Below are 21,431 nucleotides of genomic sequence, written 5' to 3'. Positions count from 1 at the left end.
TCCAGTCGACACGTGCTGCAGGTCCACCGCTCTTCGGGTCTGCACCAGTTGGGTTCCATCAGCTGGCAGCTGGCCCTCTGCCTTCTCTTCATCTTCACCATTGTCTACTTCAGTATCTGGAAGGGAGTCAAGACATCTGGAAAGGTAAGTGACGGGGCGCCTATACGGCTAATGGGTGGCGGCTGTCACTTAGAGCGGATGAATGGCCGCGTGAATTGACGGTGGAATGGGAGGATTACATATCGCGCTCGTTATCGTTCATCATCATTTTGGCTACATGTTGGTTACGTGCGTCACCAATTAAGAGACCAGCAACCGGACCTGAAAGTCTGTTTCCAGCAGCTTTACTTGATTACGTTTTTCCATGATGTAAATAAAAAAAAGAAGTGATGACGCCACTTTCATTACAGCTGTAAATAATACAATGTCTATTTTAAATTCAATGGCAGTATCATCAATTTCCTTCTAGGTGGTCTGGGTGACCGCTACATTCCCTTACCTGGTCCTCCTGGTGCTGCTCGTCCGTGGGGCCACTCTTCCAGGGGCCTGGAGGGGCGTGGTCTTTTATCTGAAACCTGATTGGGAAAAACTGCTCAGCACAACCGTGAGTTTTTTGTTCCACTTACAGTAGATGTTTTTATACTGTACAATATTTCTTATCTAAAAGTTTATTTTTCCTTTTCAATAAAATTGTGCTTTTTTGGGGGTTCACATAAGAGCTCCGTCACAGAACCAATTAAGCTCGGAAGTTGTTGTATTAATATACAAACCCCAAAACCAGTGAAGTTGTCACGTTGTGTAAATCGTAAATAAAAACAGAATACAATGATTTGAAAATCCTTCTCAACCTATATTCAATTGAATAGAGGGTTAGGCCCAATAAGTGTTAAACTTCAGCCTAAACCTTTTAGGTCTGCAGCATTTTAAATGTATGAATAATGTAAAATATTTTGTTTATTTTGTTCACCACTGACCAAAGTAACTAAATGAACTAAACTAAACTAATAGCTCGCAAAGACAAGATACTTAACGTTCAAACTGTGAAACGTTGTTATTTTTTGCAAATATTAGTTCATTTGGAAATTGATGCCTGCAACATGTTTGAAAAAAGCTGGCACAAGTGGCAAAAAAGACTTAAGGAAGTTGAGGAATGCTTATCAGACACGTATTTGGAACATTCCACAGGTGAACAGGCTAATTGGGAACAGGTGGGTGAAAACGTTGTTATTTTTTGCAAATATTAGTTCATTTGGAAATTGATGCATGCAACATGTTTGAAAAAAGCTGGCACAAGTGGCAAAAAAGACTGAGTAAGTTGAGGAATGCTCATCAGACACTTATTTGGAACATCCCACAGGTGTGCAGGCTAATTGGGAACAGGTGGGTGCCATGATTGGCGATAAAAGCAGCTTCCATGAAATGCTCAGTCATTCACAAACAAGGTTAGGGTGAGGGTAACCACTTTGTGAACAAATGCGTGAGCAAATTGTCGAAATGTTTAAGAACAACATTTCTCAACAAGCTGTTGCAAAGAATTTAGGGATTTCACCATCTACGGTCCGTAATATCATTCAAATATCATTGGCAACCCGCAGCTCTAGAGCTGCCCTAGTTGCGCTCTGGAGCTTTTTCAAAAATGTATGAAAAATGGAAAAATATGATGGAAAAAATATTTTTGTTTTTGTTTTAATGTGGTTTCTGTAGGGGTCAACATAAAACAAACCTCCATAATGTTAGAAACTCAACTGTTTATATTAAACATCCTTCAGTGATTAGAGACTATTTGGCAAGCGCAGTTTTGTCCTACTATGTTTGGCGGTCCTTGAACTCACTGTAGTTTGTTTACATGTACAACTTTGTCGATGCCGCCACAGTAAGACATCTTTTATGTCACTCCTTTTTTGTCTCACCAAACTTTTAATATTATGCGTGAATGCACAAATGTGAGTTTTGTTGATGTTATTGACTTGTGTAGAGTGCTAATGGGGCATATTTGGTCACTGGATTACTGTAAGCCATGGGTGTCAAACTCTGGCCCGCAATATCAAATTAACATTAGAAGCTGGCCCGCCGGTATTATACAGCGGCGGTGTCGCTGTAACACCGCATTCACCGCTAATACTCATACTTGCTAACCCCCCCCTCCCGATTTTCCAAGGAGACACCCAATTTTCAGTGCCCCTCACGAAAATCACAGGGAGCAACCATTCTCCCCAAATTTCTCCCGATTCCCACCTGGACAACAATATTGGGGGCGTGCCTTAAAGGCACTGCCTCAAGGGTCCTCTAAAACCTTTCGTCACGTCCGCTTTTCCTACGTAGAAACAGCGTGCCGGCCGAGTCACATGATATACGTGGCTTTTACACTCACACACGCTAATGCAATGCAAGCTTGGTCAACAGCCATACAGGTCACACTGAACCAACACTAAACGAGAATGACAAGCAAATTTCGGGAGAACATCCGCACTGTAACACAACATAAACACAACAGAACAAATACACATAATCCCTTGCAGCACTACCTCTTCCTGGACGCTACAATATAAAAATGCATTATTAGCCTGTGGGAAAAGTTTATTTTGATATTTACCTGAGAAGGCTGCAAATAGAAAAGAGATATTCAATTTCTATTTAAATTTGATTTGATATGCCATTGCTATTTTTAAATTATTAGTATTATTTGAAACTCAATTTTGCATGTCACTATAAAGTTATATAAGTCTCGCTTGTTCAATATTCAATGCAAAACTTGTTTGGGTCCCTATTAAAAGGTTCATTTGTTCAACCTTGGCCCACGGCTTTGTTCAGTTTAAAATTTTGTCCCACTCTGTATTTGAGTTTGACACCCCTGTTGTAAGCTAATCGACGCTAACATGCTATTTAGGCATCTTTATACCTCGTTTGTAGGTGTATTTGAGCTCATTTAATTTCCTTTACTTTTATCCTTTGTGTATTTAATTTATATTTGCATGTCTCATGACACATTATCTGTATGTAATATTGGCTGCATCTCTGATAGTTGTTTGTGTGCCATGTTGTTCCAGACCACAGCAAACGTTACCCAGCTTGCCAAAGATTGTAATAAATCCATTAGAAGAAGACAGCCTGTCGTTTGCTTTAACTTGGACACACACATCTTTACCTTTGGCATTTTTAAGGCAGTAATTTCCAGGAGTTATCTCACCGTCTGAAAAGCCTGCATTTTACTAATGATTTTGAATGTTGTAAAAATGTGTAGAATAAATATTACATTTCAACGTTTCTTTCAGCAAAGATTTCCGTCTGCCTGTGGCATATAGTCATTTTGACACTAGGCTAATATAGACTCTTACAGCATGTGTTGCCTTCATTATTACACTTTTAATTTTTTGCGTCCTTCAGACAGATTTTTTGTTTTATCCGCCCAATTTGGCTCTTTCGACATTTTGGGTCGCCGACCCCTGAGTAAATTAACTGAACATGTAAATACCACTTAACAAAACCATCCAACACTGACACATTCCCTTATTCACAAGTTGAGTTACTGTGTTTCTGTTAATGATACACATTATCTAAAAGAACTAAAAAGTATCGATATTTTGGATTTGAGAATGTATATTACAACATTCATATCTGGTATCAATATGTCAGTATCGATCCGCACATCATCACTATTTATTTCACATGTGACAAACATGGACTTTGTGAATCTTTAGAATAGAATAGAATAGAAAAGTACTTTTTTGATCCCTGGGGAAATTCAGCACCACAGTTCGCTCACAATAGACCAGTGGTTCTTAACCTTGTTGGAGGTACCGAACCCCATTAGTTTCATATGCGCATTCACCGAACCCTTCTTAGTGAAAAATATATATATATTTTTTGTTCAAATTCAAGACTAAGTTATGAGTTTTTGGTAACACTTTAGTATGGAGAACATATTGTAAGTAACAAAAACTTAATTTAGAGGTTTTTGGACACTAGGGGAACGTATTCTAAGAAACAAAGAGTTAATTTAGAGTTACGTATTTGGTTAGGGTCAGGGTTAGAGGGTTAGGGTTATAATGAGGCGATGCCGAAGGGAGACCGTAGGGTCTGTTTCAACTATCGTGGGATCACACTCCTCAGCCTTCCCGGTAAGGTTTATTCAGGTGTACTGGAGAGGAGGCTCCGCCGGATAGTCGAACCTCGGATTCAGGAGGAACAGTGTGGTTTTCGTCCTGGTCGTGGAACTGTGGACCAGCTCTATACTCTCGGCAGGGTTCTTGAGGGTGCATGGGAGTTTGCCCAACCAGTCTACATGTGCTTTGTGGACTTGGAGAAGGCATTTGACCGTGTCCCTCGGGAAGTCCTGTGGGGAGTGCTCAGAGAGTATGGGGTATCGGACTGTCTTATTGTGGCGGTCCGCTCCCTGTACGATCAGTGTCAGAACTTGGTTCGCATTGCTGGCAGTAAGTCGGACACGTTTCCAGTGAGGGTTGGACTCCGCCAAGGCTGTCCTTTGTCACCGATTCTGTTCATAACTTTTATGGACAGAATTTCTAGGCGCAGTCAAGGCGTTGAGGGGGTCCGGTTTGGTGGCTGCAGGATTAGGTCTCTGCTTTTTGCAGACGATGTGGTCCTGATGGCTTCATCTGGCCGGGATCTTCAGCTCTCACTGGATCGGTTCGCAGCCGAGTGTGAAGCGACCGGAATGAGAATCAGCACCTCCAAGTCCGAGTCCGTGGTTCTCGCCGGGAAAAGGGTGGAGTGCCATCTCCAGGTTGGGGAGGAGATCCTGCCCTAAGTGGAGGAGTTCAAGTACCTAGGAGTCTTGTTCACGAGTGAGGGAAGAGTGGATTGTGAGATCGACATGCAGATCGGTGCGGCGTCTTCAGTAATCCGGACGTTGTATCGATCCGTTGTGGTGAAGAAGGAGCTGAGCCAGAAGGTCAAGCTCTCAATTTACCGGTCGATCTACATTCCCATCCTCACCTATGGTCATGAGCTTTGGGTCATGACCGAAAGGATAAGATCACGGGTACAAGCGGCCGAAATGAGTTTCCTCCGCCGTGTGGCGGGGTTCTCCCTTAGAGATAGGGTGAGAAGCTCTGCCATCCGGGAGGAACTCAAAGTAAAGCCGCTGCTCCTCCACATCGAGAGGAGCCAGATGAGGTGGTTCGGGCATCTGGTCAGGATGCCACCCGAACGCCTCCCGAGGGAGGTGTTTAGGGCACGTCCAACCGGTAGGAGGCCACGGGGAAGACCCAGGACACGTTGGGAAGACTATGTCTCCCGGCTGGCCTGGGAACGCCTCGGGATCCCCCGGGAAGAGCTGGACGAAGTGGCTGGGGAGAGGGAAGTCTGGGCTTCTCTGCTTAGGCTGCTGCCCCCGTGACCCGACCTCGGATAAGCGGAAGATGATGGATGGATGGATGGATGGATACTAAAGTGTTACCATGTTTTTTTACTGGTGCACAAAAAGAATCGTGCATGAACAGCACCATGTTCAAAGAACAAAACCAACACAGTGCATAAACTCACAACAAATTACACACCTGCAGATCAGTGTGACTTCTGCTGTTGCCGTATCCGTAATACCCTAATAGGGAGAAGTTTTTATTGACACGATGAGTTGGGTGTGGTTTGACCTCCGCCAAACCCCTGAAGCCGACTCACCGAACCCCTAGGGTTCGATCGAACCCAGGTTAAGAACCACTGCAATAGACAATAAACACAGGTATTTTTTACATGTGAATAATATAATTAGAGTCTATTATACAGCATTATTCACATGTGAATAATGCTGTATAAATGCTGTGAATAAAGGCTCCAAACAATTTGATTCAATTCCGATTTTTGGGGTGATGATTGAACTCAGAATCAATTCTCGATTTACTGCAAAAAATTTTGTTTTTTTTAATACATTTTTGAAAATAATTAATCAATTCAGAGTGGACCTGAATAAGAATCTTGATTTGTGTGTGAATGGATTTTTTTTTGCACCCCAAACCACCTCTAACTTGTCTGCATTGTCGCGTTCAAGGTGTGGATCGACGCTGCGGCTCAGATCTTCTTCTCGCTGGGTCCGGGCTTTGGCGTGCTCCTCGCCTTTGCCAGCTACAACCCCTTTCACAACAATTGCTACAAGTGAGTTAAAAGATTAACACTCCTGCAGATTAGATTGCAAAGGTTCGTAAATTAAGCATCGTTTTTAATCTACTCAGTGGCCTAGTGGTTAGAGTGTCCGCCCTGAGATCGGTAGGTCGTGAGTTCAAACCCCGGCCGAGTCATACCAAAGACTATAAAAATGGGACCCGTTACCTCCCTGCTTGGCACTCAGCATTAAGGTTTGGAATTGGGGGTTAAATCACCATAAATGATTCCCGGGCGCGGCACAGCTGCTGCCCACTGCTCCCCTCATCTCCCAGGGAGTGATCAAGGGTGATGGGTCAAATGCAGAGAATAATTTCGCTACATCTAGTATGTGTGTGACAATCATTGGTACTTTAACTTTAATTTTTATTTGCCTTTCAGAGACGCGTTGATCACCAGCTCGGTCAACTGCCTCACCAGCTTCTTGTCCGGCTTTGTGATTTTCACCGTGCTGGGCTACATGGCGGAGATGAGGCAGCAGGATGTGGATGCGGTCGCCAAGGATGCAGGTAAAAAAATAAAAAAACAACAGACCAGCAATTTTTCGATCTCACAATGATGGAAAATAAGACCTTCCTTAAATTGGTTCCATATAAACTGAGGACGTTTATTCACCAATAACTGTAACTTGATGACATTTTTAAAAATCTATTTTTTTTCTCCTTTGCAGGACCCAGTCTGCTTTTCATCATTTATGCAGAAGCCATTGCAAACATGCCGGCTGCGACTTTCTTTGCCATTATCTTCTTCCTCATGATCATTATGTTGGGTCTGGACAGCACGGTAAGTCACTTCAAAATCTGTTGCCTCAATTTGTCCATCTCATGTCTCACCGCCCTGACAAAATGTCATATCAGCATTTCTGCAAAAGCAAAGTTGCCAACCCCCTTTTTCACTTTGACTTGCTGCCTGCCGCATTTTGCTTATTGGTAAACAAGGTGACAATGCCCCTGATATCGCTGTGGTCATCCTGGCTCCATAAGCCTGTGTTTATCTGCAGCCAGCTTTGGAGACCCGTAAGGCTCTTATCAAGTCTTGCTAATCAGTTTAGCATCAGCATCAGGGATGCTTTGCTCCTCCTTTTCACGTCTGAAGATATTACTGTGTGCGCGCGTGTATGAGTGTGTGTGTGTGTGTGTACTCACCACAAACTACCCTTGTGTCACCTGTGTCTTGTCTTATTGGTTTCATAAGGCACCTCCTGTGGCTTTTCCATGTTCATTACCTTAAACCCGACTGATAACATTTAAATTTCCTGTCTTTTCCCACCCATATCCCAGTCCCATAATGGTACAGCGGTAACCAGACAAAAAAAAAGAAGATGTTTTACTTGGGTGTTAAATGAATCCAGCCATGTGCCACAAGTGTTTGAATGTGATATTTTGTAAGTGAGTGGATCTCAACCTTTTTTCAGTGATGTACCCCCTGTGAACATTTTTTTAATTCAAGTACCCCCTAATCAGAGCAAAAGCATTTTTGGTTGGAAAAAAAGAGATAAAGAAGTAAAATACCGCACTATGTCATCAGTTACTGGTTTATTAAATTGTATAAATATTGCTCATTTGCAGCGGTTTTTCTTGAACTATTTGGAAAAAAAGATATAAAAATAACTAAAAACTTGTTGAAAAATAAACAAGTGATTCAATTATAAATAAAGATTTCTACACATAGAAGTAATCATCAACTTAAAGTGCCCTCTTTGGGGATTGTAATAGAGATCCATCTTAATTCTAAAAAAAATTTCACAAAAAAAGACATTTTTAACATCAATATTTATGGAACATGTTCACAAAAAATCTAGCTGTCAACACTGAATATTGCATTGTTGCATTTCTTTTCACAGTTTATGAACTTACATTCATATTTTGTTGAAGTATTATTCAATAAATATATTAAATTTTTGGAATTGTTGCTATTTTTAGAATATTTTTTAAAAAATCTCACGTACCCCTTGGCATACCTTCAAGTACCCCCAGGAGTATGCGTACCTCCATTTGAGAACCACTGGTGTAAGTAATGTAACGTCCCGACACAAGCTATTTTGAAATTTTATTGCCGACCTGAACAGCAGCTCTCGTAGCACCGTGGCCAGTAGCCACAACAACACAGCTCTTCAAAGTCAAGCAATCAACTTTTTTTTATGTAGCCCTAAATCCCGAGTGTCTCAAAGGGCTGCACAAGCCACAACGACATCCTCGGCCCAGATCCTCATTATGCACTGGTGACGGTTACAGCCAGTGAGGTTGCATTCACAAACCCCCGGAATTATGAGCATCAATATTACAACACAAGAAGCGCTTTCTGCACCTTCTCTATGTGCTGTTTTGCTGCAATAATCAACTTACGAGTTTAATTAATTCTGTAACGAAGCTCCTAAGTCTGGCCCGCCATGTAATTTAATTTGGCCCTTGAGGAAATATCAATTTAGCATTAGAGCTGGCCCACCAGTGTTATACAGCGTTGGTGCCACTGTAACACCGCATTCACCGCTAATACTCATACTTGCCAACCCTCCTAATTTTCCCGGTAGACTCCCGAAGTTCAGTGCCCCTCCCGAAAATCTCCCGGGGCAACCATTCTCCCGAATTTCTACCGATTTCCACCTGGACAAATATATTGGGGGCGTGCATTTAAGGCACTGCCTTTAGCGTTCTCTACAACCTGTCGTCACGTCCGCTTTTCCTCCATACTAACAGCATGTCACATAATATTTGTGGCTTTTACACACACACACGCACAAGTGAATGCAAGGCATACTTGGTCAACAGCCATACAGGTCACACTGAGGGTGGCCGTATAAACAACTTTAGCACTGTTACAAATATGTGCCACACTGAGAACCCACATCAAACAACAATGACAAACACATTTCGGGTGAACATCAGCACCGTAACACAACAGAACAAATACTCAGAAACCCTTGCAGCACTAACTCTTCCGGGAAACTTCCAGCAAACTGACCAATAATTAACGTTTTATTCATGCATTTTTTTCTTGCTACTTCAAGGCTTGAATGTTTGGTTCATTCATTATTGTTATTTTATTTTCAAATGTATTATTAGCCTGTGGAAAAAATTTGATATTTACCTCAGAAGATTGCAAATAGAAAAAAAGGCATAACATTTTTATTTAAATTTTATTTGATATGCCATTGATATTTTTTTAATTACTATTATTATTATTTGAAACTGGATTTTACATGTCAATAAAGTAATATAAGCCTTGCTTGTTCAATATTTAATACAAAACTTGTTTGGGTCCCTATTAAAAGGTTAATTCGTTCAACCATGGCCCGCGGCTTTGTTCCGTTTAAAATTTTGGCCCACTCTGTATTTGAGTTTGACACCCCTGTCCCAAGTCAATCACTTGTATCTCAACTCTGCGTCGCCCGTTGAAATGAATTCAAATCAATTTCATTCAATTGCACCCCTAAAACAGCACAATTTCAACACGCAACATATAGAAAAATATGTTATAATTAGAAATAATATATCAAATCATATTACAATCAAACAGCAGGTGTGTTAATAGTGCAATACTTACAGTATAAACAAGATGTAGGACACAACAAAAGACAAAACTGGAACATTCAGCTAAATGACAAATACAATTTCATGGACTAAGAGCGCACCGACCGGCGCATAAACCGCAGCCACAAACTTTTAGAAGAAATACTTTTTTCCATATTTTAGCAGCATCGAACTATAAGCCGCAGATATATATGTTGTGAAATGAGTTATTTACACAGAAAGATTTTGTAAATTTTTCGAAACGGTGTCTGTAAAACGGCAGTAAAACAGCTGATCAAACAAAACAGAAGTCATTGTCCTGGACCCATTGGCTGCGGAAGCCAGCTCTCCAGTCAGCTAAACAGACTCAACAACTCCACAGTGATGTCTTGGTGAATTTACTGAGGAATTCGTGAAACTGAGATAATACAAAAAGAATGCCACTGTTATTTAGTAATAATAACACAGACATTTCTAAACGTTTTTGCATATTAGCTACTGATAACGACTATCGCATTATGATAGCACATAAAAATATGTATGAAAACACTCCGACAAAAATCACACATGGGACAGTTTAGTAAGTATGAATAGTTTTAGTTATATTGTAAAACTAAAATCGTTGTTTGTAGTGATGGATAAAGAATCCATACGAATAGAAACGTTATGGCCCAACAGGAGAAGAAACGGCATTTGTACTTCCGGTTGAAAGCACTAAACAGAAAGAAATTCTGGAGGCGTTCACCCCGCACAACCTGCAGTGATCAAACTCGTCCAAAAGATGGCGCCATTGCACAGACAATAACATACCTTTTCAATGTCTTTGCTTGTGTTTCATGAAAACTGTTTGCATTACGGTCGTCAGCAAAGAATATTAAATTAGCCGCACTGTTTTATTGGCTCCACGGTTCAAAGCGTAGGCAAAAGTAGCATCTTATAGTCCGGAATCTACGAATTTACACACCTAGAACAAATCAAAACTAACATTTACTTGCGAATGTGACTCACAAAAGTAAGAAAACGAGATATAACAGCTAGACAGTACATGAACCAATATCAGTTCTGTGTTAAATTATAAAAAAAAATATTTTATGATTAAACAAATTAACATTTATTGCCACATGAACACACAAAATGACCGATAACCGGTACTGTAGCGATTCCCACGGTACGGGGCATTGGTACCCTATCGGTTTGAATGTAAAAGGCACCCATCAATACCAATAAGCCACATGCTGAACATCCAAGTTGTTTTGTTTTGTTCCCGCAGTTCGCCGGTTTGGAGGGTGTGATCACCGCCATGCTTGATGAGTTCCCCAACATCTTGGTCAAAAGAAGAGAGTGGTTTGTCTTCGGTCTGGTGTGCGTCTGCTACCTGGGGGCGCTCACCACGCTCACTTATGTAAGTCAACTCTGTCATCCAAATAGGATAATAGTCTTCAAGACTTTTAAAAAATAGTCTGCGGGGTCAAAATTGACATTTTTAATTTCCATATGAGTTGGGAAATTGGGTTGGATGTAAATATAAACAGAATACAACGATTTGCAAATCATTTTCAACCCATATTCAATTGAATGCACTACAAAGACAAGATATTTGATGTTCAAACTCAGAAACTTTTTTTTTTTTTGCAAATAATAATTAACTTGGAATTTCATGGCTGCAACACGTGCCAACTTAGTTGGGAAAGGGCATGTTCACCACTGTGTTACATCACCTTTTATTTTAACAACACTCAATAAACGTTTGGGAACTGAGGAAACTAATTGTTGAAGCTTTGAAAGTGGAATTATATCCCATTTTTGTTTTATGTAGAGCTTCAGTCGTTCAACAGTCTGGGGTCTTCGCTGTCGTATTTTACGCTTCATAATGCGACACACTTTTTCAATGGGAGACAGGTCTGGACTGCAGGTGGGCCAGGAAAGTACCCGCACTCTTTTACTACGAAGCCACGCTGTTGTAACACGTGGCTTGGCATTGTCTTGCTGAAATAAGCAGGGGCGTCCATGATAACGTTGCTTGGATGACAGCATATGTTGCTCCAAAAGCTGTATGTACCTTTCAGCATTAATGGTGCCTTCACAGATGTGTAAGTTACCCATGCCTTGGGCACTAATGCACCCCCATACCATTACAGATACTGGCTTTTGAACTTTGCGCCTATAACAATTCGAATGGTTATTTTCCTTTTTGTTCTGGAGGACACCACGTCCTCTGTTTAAAAAAAATTTAAAATGTGGACTCGTCAGACCACAGAACATTTTTCACTTAGAATCAGTCCATCTTAGATGAGCTCGGGCTCAGCGAAGCCGGCGGCGTTTCATGGTGTTGTTGATAAACGGGTTTGGCTTGGCATTGTAAAGTTTTAACTTGCACTTACAGATGTAATGACCAACTGTTGTTACTGACAGTGGTTTCATGAAGTGTTCCTGAGCCCATGTGGTGATATCCTTTACACACGGATGTCGGGTTTTTGACGCAGTACCGCCTGAGGGATCAAAGGTCGGTAATATCATCGCTTACATGCAGTGATATCTCCAGATTCTCTGAACCTTTTGATGACTTTACGGACCGTAGATGGTAAAATCCCTAAATTCCTTGCAATAGCTCGTTGAGAAATGTTGTTCTAAAACTGTTCGACAATTTTCTTACAAATTGGTGACCCTCGCCCCATCCTTGTTTGTGAATTGCTTAGCATTCCATGGAAGTTTCTTTTATACCCAATCATGGCACCCACCTGTTCCCAATTAGCCTGCACACCTGTGGGATGTTCCATATAAGTGTTTGATGAGCATTCCTCAACTTTATCAGTATTTATTGCCACCTTTCCCAACTTCTTTCTCGCGTGTTGCTGGCATCAAATTCTAAAAGTAATGATTATTTGCACAAAAAAAAATGTTTATCAGTTTGATTATCAAATATGTTGTCTTTGTAGCATATTCAACTGAATATGGGTTGAAAATGATTTGCAAATCATTGCATTCCGTTTATATTTACATCTAACACAATTTTCCAACTAATATAGAAACAGGGTTTGTAATAGGGTGCAGTTTGCGTTTAAAAAGAATAAGATTACAGCAGTAATTCCTTTATCTGCAGCCGTCAATTAAAGGAAGGCGGTAATTAACGGCTTCGCTCAACATGTGTTATTGCATCACCGTCGTCTCTGTGGACAAAAGTCGTTATATACATTTTTTCCCGTGACATTCTTTGTGCTCCTGCTGGGATCAGGGCGGAGCATTCGTGGTGAAGCTGTTTGAAGAATACGCCACAGGTCCTGCAGTCATCACTGTGGTTCTGCTGGAAGTCATCGCCGTTTCCTGGTTCTACGGTGAGTCTGGACTTCATTGCCTTGACAGAAATGACAGCAGTATAAGGAACTTTGTACTATAGCGAATAAATAAACCGGGGTTTTTTTCCAACGTTTTTGTACCCATTGTGGATGAAAGTGATGAGATAGTACATGTGCCTGTGTGTGTTTTCCAGGAACCAACCGTTTTTGCAACGACATCCAGGTCATGCTTGGTTTCTACCCCGGGTGGTTCTGGAGGATCTGCTGGGTCGCCATCTGCCCTATCTTTCTGTTGGTGAGAGTCCTGTACAGTGCACACTCAAACAAGCTGCTTATCAGCTATCTGTCTACTTCTGTCACCCCCATTCTGGGATTCAAACTATGGGGTTTAAGTGACGTCCCAATAGCATCAATGTGTAACCAGACTTTTTTCCCTATAATCCCTTTATTTTTTAGGAACCAATTTATTATGCCTTCTCAAAGGACAATATTAGAGCAATAGAGTAGTGTGTGTACAACTATTCAACCCGATGGACCAGGAATCACACCATGAAGTGGCCCTTAATTTCAGTTTAACATTTGGGGGACAAACACTTATATATACGCATATATATATACAAATATATCCATCCATCCATTTCCTACCGCTTATTCCCTTTGGGGTCGCGGGGGGCGCTGGTGCATATCTCAGCTACAACTGGATGGTCGCAGGGCACACACACACACACAAATATATATATATATATATATACATATATATATATATATATATACATATATATATATATATTTACATATACACATATCGATATGCATATATATATGCACATATTTACATATACACATATAGATATACATATATAAATTATATACACATATATATACATATACACATATAGATATACATATATAAATTATATATACACATATATCTATATCAATATAGATATACATATATAAAAATTATATATACACATATATATACATATATTTATATATACACATATAGATGTACATATATACATATATATATACACATATAGATATATACATATATAAATTATATATACACATATATATACATATATATATTTATAAATATAGATATACATATATAAAAATTATATATACACACATATATATATACATATACACATATAGATATACATATATAAATTATATACACACACACACACATATATATATATATATATATATATATATATATATATATATATATATATATATATATATATATATATACACACACACAGATATGTATTTACAGTACATATATACATATATTGTATTCCTCTCTACCCCGGTATTGAGCACTGTATAACAGATGAACCACAGTAACCACGAGTACATATACATATATATATATATATATATATACATATATATATTTACATATACACATATCGATATATATATTGGGACGGCGTGGCGCAGTGGGAGAGTGGCCGTGCGCAACCCGAGGGTCACTGGTTCAAATCCCACCTAGAACCAACCTCGTCACGTCCGTTGTGTCCTGAGCAAGACACTTCACCCTTGCTCCTGATGGGTGCTGGTTGGCGCCTTGCATGGCAGCTCCCTCCATCAGTGTGTGAATGTCTGTGTGAATGGGTAAATGTGGAAGTAGTGTCAAAGCGCTTTGAGTACCTTGAAGGTAGAAAAGCGCTATACAAGTACAACCCATTTATATATATATATATATATATATATATATATATATATATATATATATATATATATATATATATATATATATACACACATACACATACATATATACACATATATACATATAAACATATATATACATTTCCAAATACATATAAACTCATATACATACATATATACATATAGAAAAAACATATATACACATAAACATATACCTACAGTATATACATATATGTGTATATACACAGTTCTTACATATATGTGTAATAAATGTGTAATCTTGTTAAGTAAGCATAGAAATAAATGTGACATCAAATTAACTACACTAATTACAGATTTGTATTTACGTTTTTTAACGCAGATGTTTTAGAAGTAATCAGCGATCGCAATGGTTTAAGTCTCAGTATTAATTTCTTACCAAATTAAAGAGGCAAGTTTGCCAAAGAATACAGTAAAACCCGCGGTAAAGCCCTATTCTTCAGGAGAAATCGCCAATACGCTGTTATATTGATGTGCATGTGAGCGCACTCACAGAAACGCGTACACAAATACACACATTACGGCGCTCATTTTCATCACACAGCAGAGCGATGATTGTGACGTAACAAAAATTGAAGAATGTAGGATTCTCAATATTATCAGGAAAATGATGAGACACTTCAGTTACATTGAATGAAGCAAGCTATAACAGACTAAACAAGGTTCCTTGAATGCAACACAGTTATGTATTATGAGATGCAAAAGTAAAACCATACGGCTGCCACGGCCCTGCCATTTTCAAACTTCACTACAGTCTGTTGGATCAATATTATTGCATTTTTAGAGACATTTACATTTGTGGAAACTTTTCAACCAACCGAAAATTTCACTACACCCCTGCGGTGCCTCTGTAGAGTCCTTGTTGAAGACCTCTGTTCTAAAGCAGGGGTTCTTAACCTTTTTGACCTAAGGGCCTAACTTTTCCACTACAGAGGGTCCCGGTGCCCACTCAAATATGAACACTAAATTAGAAATTATTTAATCATATTTAATTATTATATCTAGCTTACTTATAGTTTAACAGCATAAACCTGGTAAAATGATATGAAAGCATCACAAAGATTATTATCAAGGCTTAGGTCAGGCTAACTGCAAAAATAAATACTCATCAAATATACAAAAAAAGAAGATGCGAATACAATTTATTTACATGCAATTACGCAGTGCTAAAATAAATTCGAACTCAATTAATAATAATTAATAATATATGTTACTTAAACCGTCAAAATTGAAGTGCAAGTTAAAATACAGCGTCACCACTTTAGTCATATTTTTTTGCGCTTAAGAAACTTTTGTTTGATATTACCATTACTGCCTCAAGTGGTGGAAAAGTGCATTACAACTGAATAGTGCTGCGGCCCATATTGTCACGCCAAGGAAATCATGTTTTGTTTTGGTCATGTTATGTTTTGTTTTTTTGGACACTAGTTTCCTGTTTTGCACTTCTTTGTTTGTTTTGTTTCCATAGTAACTCATTAGTTGTCATCTTGCCCTCAAGTCACGCCCCGGTCCTCAGCCCTCACACCTGTTAGTAATCATTATCATAGTCATTATTTAAGCCATTCTTTTTCTGTCTTTGTCCTGGCAACTTTACCTACTACCTTCATGCTTTGCCACCCTGTTTGTTGTTTTGACCACCCCACGTAAGTTTTTTGTATTTATGCCTCAGTGCAAGTTTTTTTGGTTTGTTTTGTGCCACAATTAGTGTTTTTTGTTCCTTTGTATATAGTCATGCCATTGTGCTGTTTTTTGTTTTGAGTACAGTTTAGTTTGTTATCCGCCATTGTGTGCGCCCTTTGATTTCCTGTTTTTGTATTATAGTGTTTAAATGAATTAAATATGTACTCACACTCTCGTCCGGCTCGTGCCAATCATCCTTTGCGTGGAAGAAGCAATACAAATCCAAGTCCATGTGTGACTCATATGGACCGCAGCTGAGAAACAGATATTTTTGGTGGCCTTCTAGAAGGTGCTCACGGCCCAACAACGGTTAAGAACCACTGCTCTAAAGTATATCCAAGTTCACTTTCCGCTGTAGCTTATTGTCCTTTGAGAGTATTGTAATACATGTGAGGTGTGTCATTTATTCTATCCCTCGTTTACAGTTCATCATCATCAGCTTCCTGGCCTTCCCTCCAGAGGTGAAGCTGTTCGACTACCAGTACCCACCCTGGACCACGGTCCTTGGCTACTGTATCGGCGTGTCCTCTTTAATCTGCGTGCCTGCTTACATGGTCTACCACCTCATCAGGTCCAAAGGGACACTCAAACAGGTACCTCTCTTCTTTCCTCCATGCTTTGGGTCAAGTTGTTCCTCTCACGGTGCCTCATGCACAGCCGAGACCAAACCCGTGAGCATGTCAGCATCAAAGGCAAAAAGCCGAGGTCAGACACGAGCAAGAAAAAAAAAAAGCTGTGTTATTCCGGTATAACCAAACATACTCGGAAGCCCTTTCATTCATTGAATGATCACTCACTGCTTGGTATAATAAGCCCACACCTGTCATATTGTAATGATGGGGAGAAATCCTTCGTCTCATCATCGGAGCTAATATTGTAATGTGCTAACAGTAAATGGTTCGGTGAAATGGAGGAAGGAGACCGTTTTACTGTTTGTCCAGTGTTGACATCTCCACCAAGGCAAACGACAAACATACGTATGAGTTAACTTCTGCTGATAGATGAGTGAACAGTTCAAAATTTGTGTTTTCTTACTAGGTATTTAATTACAGCAGGGAAGGGATTCATGTGGGTAGAATCATTCTGCAATGCAGTCTGCTGGAAATGATGGAAAGTGTCACTCTACATAGCAACTGATGCTGTGGACAAAGTTAGGATTTCCACAAAACTGGAAAAATTCCTAAATTCCTTGCAATAGCTGGTTGAGGAATGTTGTTCTTAAAATGTTCGACAATTTGCCCACGCGTTTGTTCACAAAGTGGTGACCCTCGCCCCGTCATTGTTTGGGAATGACTGAGCGTTTCATGGAAGCTGCTTTTCATAACGACAGCCATCAGACTGTATAATGCATATGTTCCTTCTTGACTGCACTTAAATGTAGAATATATGTAGAATATATTTATATTATTCATATATTATATATATAATATATTTCAAATATTATTTATTATTGTTTATTGTGAGCCAACTGTGGTGCCGAATTTCCCCAAGGGATCAATCAAGTACTTTCTATTCTATTCTATTTGAATTATTTTATACCCAGTCATGGCACCCACCTGTTCCCAATTAGCCTGTTCACCTGTGAGATGTTCCAAATAAGGGTTTAATGACCATTCCTCAACTTTCTCAGTCTTTTTTGCCACTTGTGCCAGCTTTTTTGAATTATGTTTAAGGCATCAAATTCCAAATGAGCTAATATTTGCAAAAAATAACGTTTTCCAGTTTGAACGTTAAATATTTTGTCTTTGCAGTCTATTCAATTGAACATAAGTTGAAAAGGATTTGCAAATCCTTGTATTCTGTTTTTATTTACAATTTACACAATATGCTAACTTCACTGGTTTTGGGGTTTGTAATCCAATACTTGTTTTTTTGTTTATTTTAATTTTTTGGCGGATTGGGACCAATATTCGATGCCAAAATCGGATCGGGATACCCCTCTTGCCAATTACCAATCCCACACATTTTCACTGTTAGTGCAAAACCAATCTGCTGCCCAAACAGTAAAAGGAAAATACTAAAGAAGAGTCTGACAGGGAAAAACACGCAACACAAGACAATAAGTCCAAAATGTAATAATACAGTAATAATACCATCTTGTGTAGTATCTTTTAGCGTCAGTGTGTTAAATTTTAATCATGTCAAATGATATTTTTTAAATTAGATTAATCACACTTTTGAATTTGGATTTTGGCCTAAACTTGATTAATCACAGTAAATGATGTGCTTACATTATTCAAAATAACCAAAAAAAAAGACCTCAATATTTGAATTATTTCATTCTCAGAATGCCATACATACATTTTTTTTTGCTCAAGACCTGGTAAAAGTATTGTCTAAAACAGTGGTTCTCAAATGGGGGTACTCGTACCCCTGAAGGTACTTGAAGGTATGCCAAGGGGTACGTGAGATTTTTTTTAAATATTCTTAAAATAGCAACAATTCAAACATCCTTTATCAATATATTTATTGAATAATACTTCAACAAAATATGAATGTAAATTCATAAATTGTGGAGAAAAAAAATTCAACAATGCGATATTCAATGTTGACAGCTAGATTTTTGTGGACATGTTCCATAAATATTGATGTTAAAGATTTATTTTTTTGTGAAGAAATGTTTAGAATCCAGATGGATCTGTATTACAATCCCCAAAGAGGGCACTTTAAGTTGATAAATACTTCTATGTGTAGAAATCTTTATTTATAATTGAATCACTTGTTTATTTTTCAACAGGTTTTTAGTAATTTTTATATCTCTTTTTCCGAATAGTTCAAGAAAGACCACTACAAATGAGCAATATTTTGCACTGTTATACAACTTAATAAATCAGAAACTGATGACATAGTGTTGTATTTTTGAGTTTTAACTTGCACTTACAGATGTAGTGACCAACTGTAGTTACTGACAGTGGTTTTATGAAGTGTTCCTGAGCCCCTGTGGTGATATCCTTTACACACCGATGTCGGTTTTTGATGCAGTACCGCCTGAGGGATCAAAGATCCGTAATATCATCGCTTACGTGCAGTGTTTTCTCCAGATTCTCTGTACCTTTTGATGATTTTACGGACTGCGGATGGTAAAATCCCTAAATTCTTTGCAATAGCTCGTTGTGAAATGTTGTTTTAAAACTGTTCGACAATTTGCTTACAAAGTGGTGACCCTCACCCCATCCTTGTTTGTGAATTACTTAGCATTTCATGGCAGCTGCTTTATTACCCAATCATGGCACCCACCTGTTCCCAATTAGCCTGCACACCTGTGGGATGTTCCAAATAAGTGTTTGATAAGGATTCCTCAACTTTATCAGTATTTATTGCCACCTTTCCCAACTTCTTTGCCACTTGTTGCTGGCATCAAATTCTAAAGTTATTGATTATTTGCAACAACAAAAAAATGTTGATCAGTTTTAACATCAAATATGTTGTCTTTGTTGCATATTCAACTGAATATAGGTTGAAAATTATTTGCAAATCATTGTATTCCATTTATATTTAAATCTAACACAATTTCCCAACTTTTACGGAAACGGGGTTTGCATTTAAATTATGAATTGCACATTTTATGTAATATTTCTTAACTTATTTTTATAAATTTGCAAAAAATTCTAAGAAAAAAAGAACGCTTTCACATTGACATTATGGGGTATTTTGTGTAGAATTTTAAGGACGAAAATGGATTCATTCCATTTTGTACCCAGGCCGTAGCACAGGGGCAGGGAACCTATGGCTCTAGAGCCAGATGTGGCTCTTTTGATGACTGCATCTGGCTCTCGGATAAATCTGAGCTGACGTTGCTTAAAACGATAAGTAATGAATAATTCCACTTGTAATCACAGTGTTAAAAATAATGTTAAAAATATAAAACATTCTCATGCATTTTTAATCCATCGGTTTTTTACCGCACCTGTTCAAGAAGTTGCGTTAATCGTAAGAAGTTATTCATTTATTATTGGTTAGTGTGGGGCTTGCCCTCCTGGGGGTTCTTCGGACCACCAAGCACCGACATCAGAGCCTGTTTCAGGGTTACCATATTGTTTTATTCTTCAAAATGTCTCTCAGTTGCTTTCCAGCAATTGTATTTCCAGCCCCAACCCCGTCTCTCCTCCTGGCTGCCACTTATAACAGAGCGACAGGTGATTAGATAACAAGGCCCAGGTGGGCCGTCTACGCACCTGTCCCTGATTTTGAAGCCGGTCCTTGCACACCCCAGTTCGCTGCAGGCCCGCAGGCCACGCCCCCTCCACAATTAGCTTCAGAATAACAATGGTATTACAAAGAATAAGAGACCTATTATACTCTAGAAATGTTGGTCTTACTTAAAAATGCACGTATTTAGTTGTGTTCAGTGTTAAAAAAAATATTATATGGCTCTTACGAAAATATATTTTAAAATATTTGGCTTTTTTGGCTCTCTCAGCCAAAAAGGTTCCCGACCCGTGCCGTAGCATAACAAAATGTGGGGTAAAGTGAAGCGCTTTGAGTACTGTCCGTGCTAACCTTATATCTCCTTTGTGGCGTTGTGATGTGCAGCGTCTGTCAAAGAGCGTCACCCCCGAGCCCAGCAATGAGCAACACAGAGGCTTCATCGTCACCAACGCAGTCTGACCCGGACCCGCACCAGTGCCATCTTCCACCGACCACCACTTTTGCCTCCCGTTCACACCCCGTGTCTTTGTAACCCCCCTCGAAAACCTCGGAATAACCGGTCGTGACGTCGGCGAAGGCTTTTGAACGCATCGCTTTCTTTACCGTATAATCACTGCCTTTTTCTTCAGGTCACACATGATTGTGTGCGTTATGTCGGCCTTTACGTTATTATGTTCCCGTTCACGGAGAGTCGAAGAATACACGGATAGGTTTATGCATTGTGCATGTAGCGAAATTCAGGTATTATCTCTTATATTTGTTATTGAAGCCAAATATATGATCTTTGTTCTGCTCATATTACAAGCACTTATGGTGTTCCATTCATGTTTGGACTGTAAAGACAGATCTATCGACACTGTGAAGCAGTGTGTGTTTGGGACATGAGGTTGTTTTGTGTGTGTGTGTGTGTGTGTGTGTGTGTGTGTTTGTGTGTGAGAGAGACGGCAAGACTGTTATA

General features: G+C 39.2%; 1 protein-coding gene across 2 annotated transcripts in view; it reads left to right on the top strand.

Moving 5' to 3' along the window:
• LOC133564592 (sodium-dependent serotonin transporter-like) overlaps positions 1-21,431 on the top strand; it is a 66,188-nt gene that overhangs the window by 44,553 nt on the left and 204 nt on the right. For both annotated transcript variants that reach the window (XM_061918992.1, XM_061918991.1), the window contains 10 exons: positions 6-144; positions 470-604; positions 6,008-6,111; positions 6,499-6,626; positions 6,788-6,900; positions 10,897-11,028; positions 12,859-12,958; positions 13,114-13,214; positions 16,750-16,917; positions 20,858-21,431. The exon at positions 20,858-21,431 is cut by the window's right edge and continues 204 nt beyond it. In XM_061918992.1, the coding sequence (XP_061774976.1) occupies positions 6-144; positions 470-604; positions 6,008-6,111; positions 6,499-6,626; positions 6,788-6,900; positions 10,897-11,028; positions 12,859-12,958; positions 13,114-13,214; positions 16,750-16,917; positions 20,858-20,932 (1,195 nt within the window). In that variant the 3' untranslated portion in view covers positions 20,933-21,431. The remainder of the gene's footprint in view (positions 1-5; positions 145-469; positions 605-6,007; positions 6,112-6,498; positions 6,627-6,787; positions 6,901-10,896; positions 11,029-12,858; positions 12,959-13,113; positions 13,215-16,749; positions 16,918-20,857) is intronic.

Source organism: Nerophis ophidion, linkage group LG13 (genome assembly GCF_033978795.1).
Source record: "Nerophis ophidion isolate RoL-2023_Sa linkage group LG13, RoL_Noph_v1.0, whole genome shotgun sequence".
Lineage (NCBI taxonomy): Eukaryota > Metazoa > Chordata > Actinopteri > Syngnathiformes > Syngnathidae > Nerophis > Nerophis ophidion.
The sequence above is the reverse complement of the archived record's forward strand: the minus strand, read 5'-3'. Positions and strand labels throughout refer to the sequence as shown.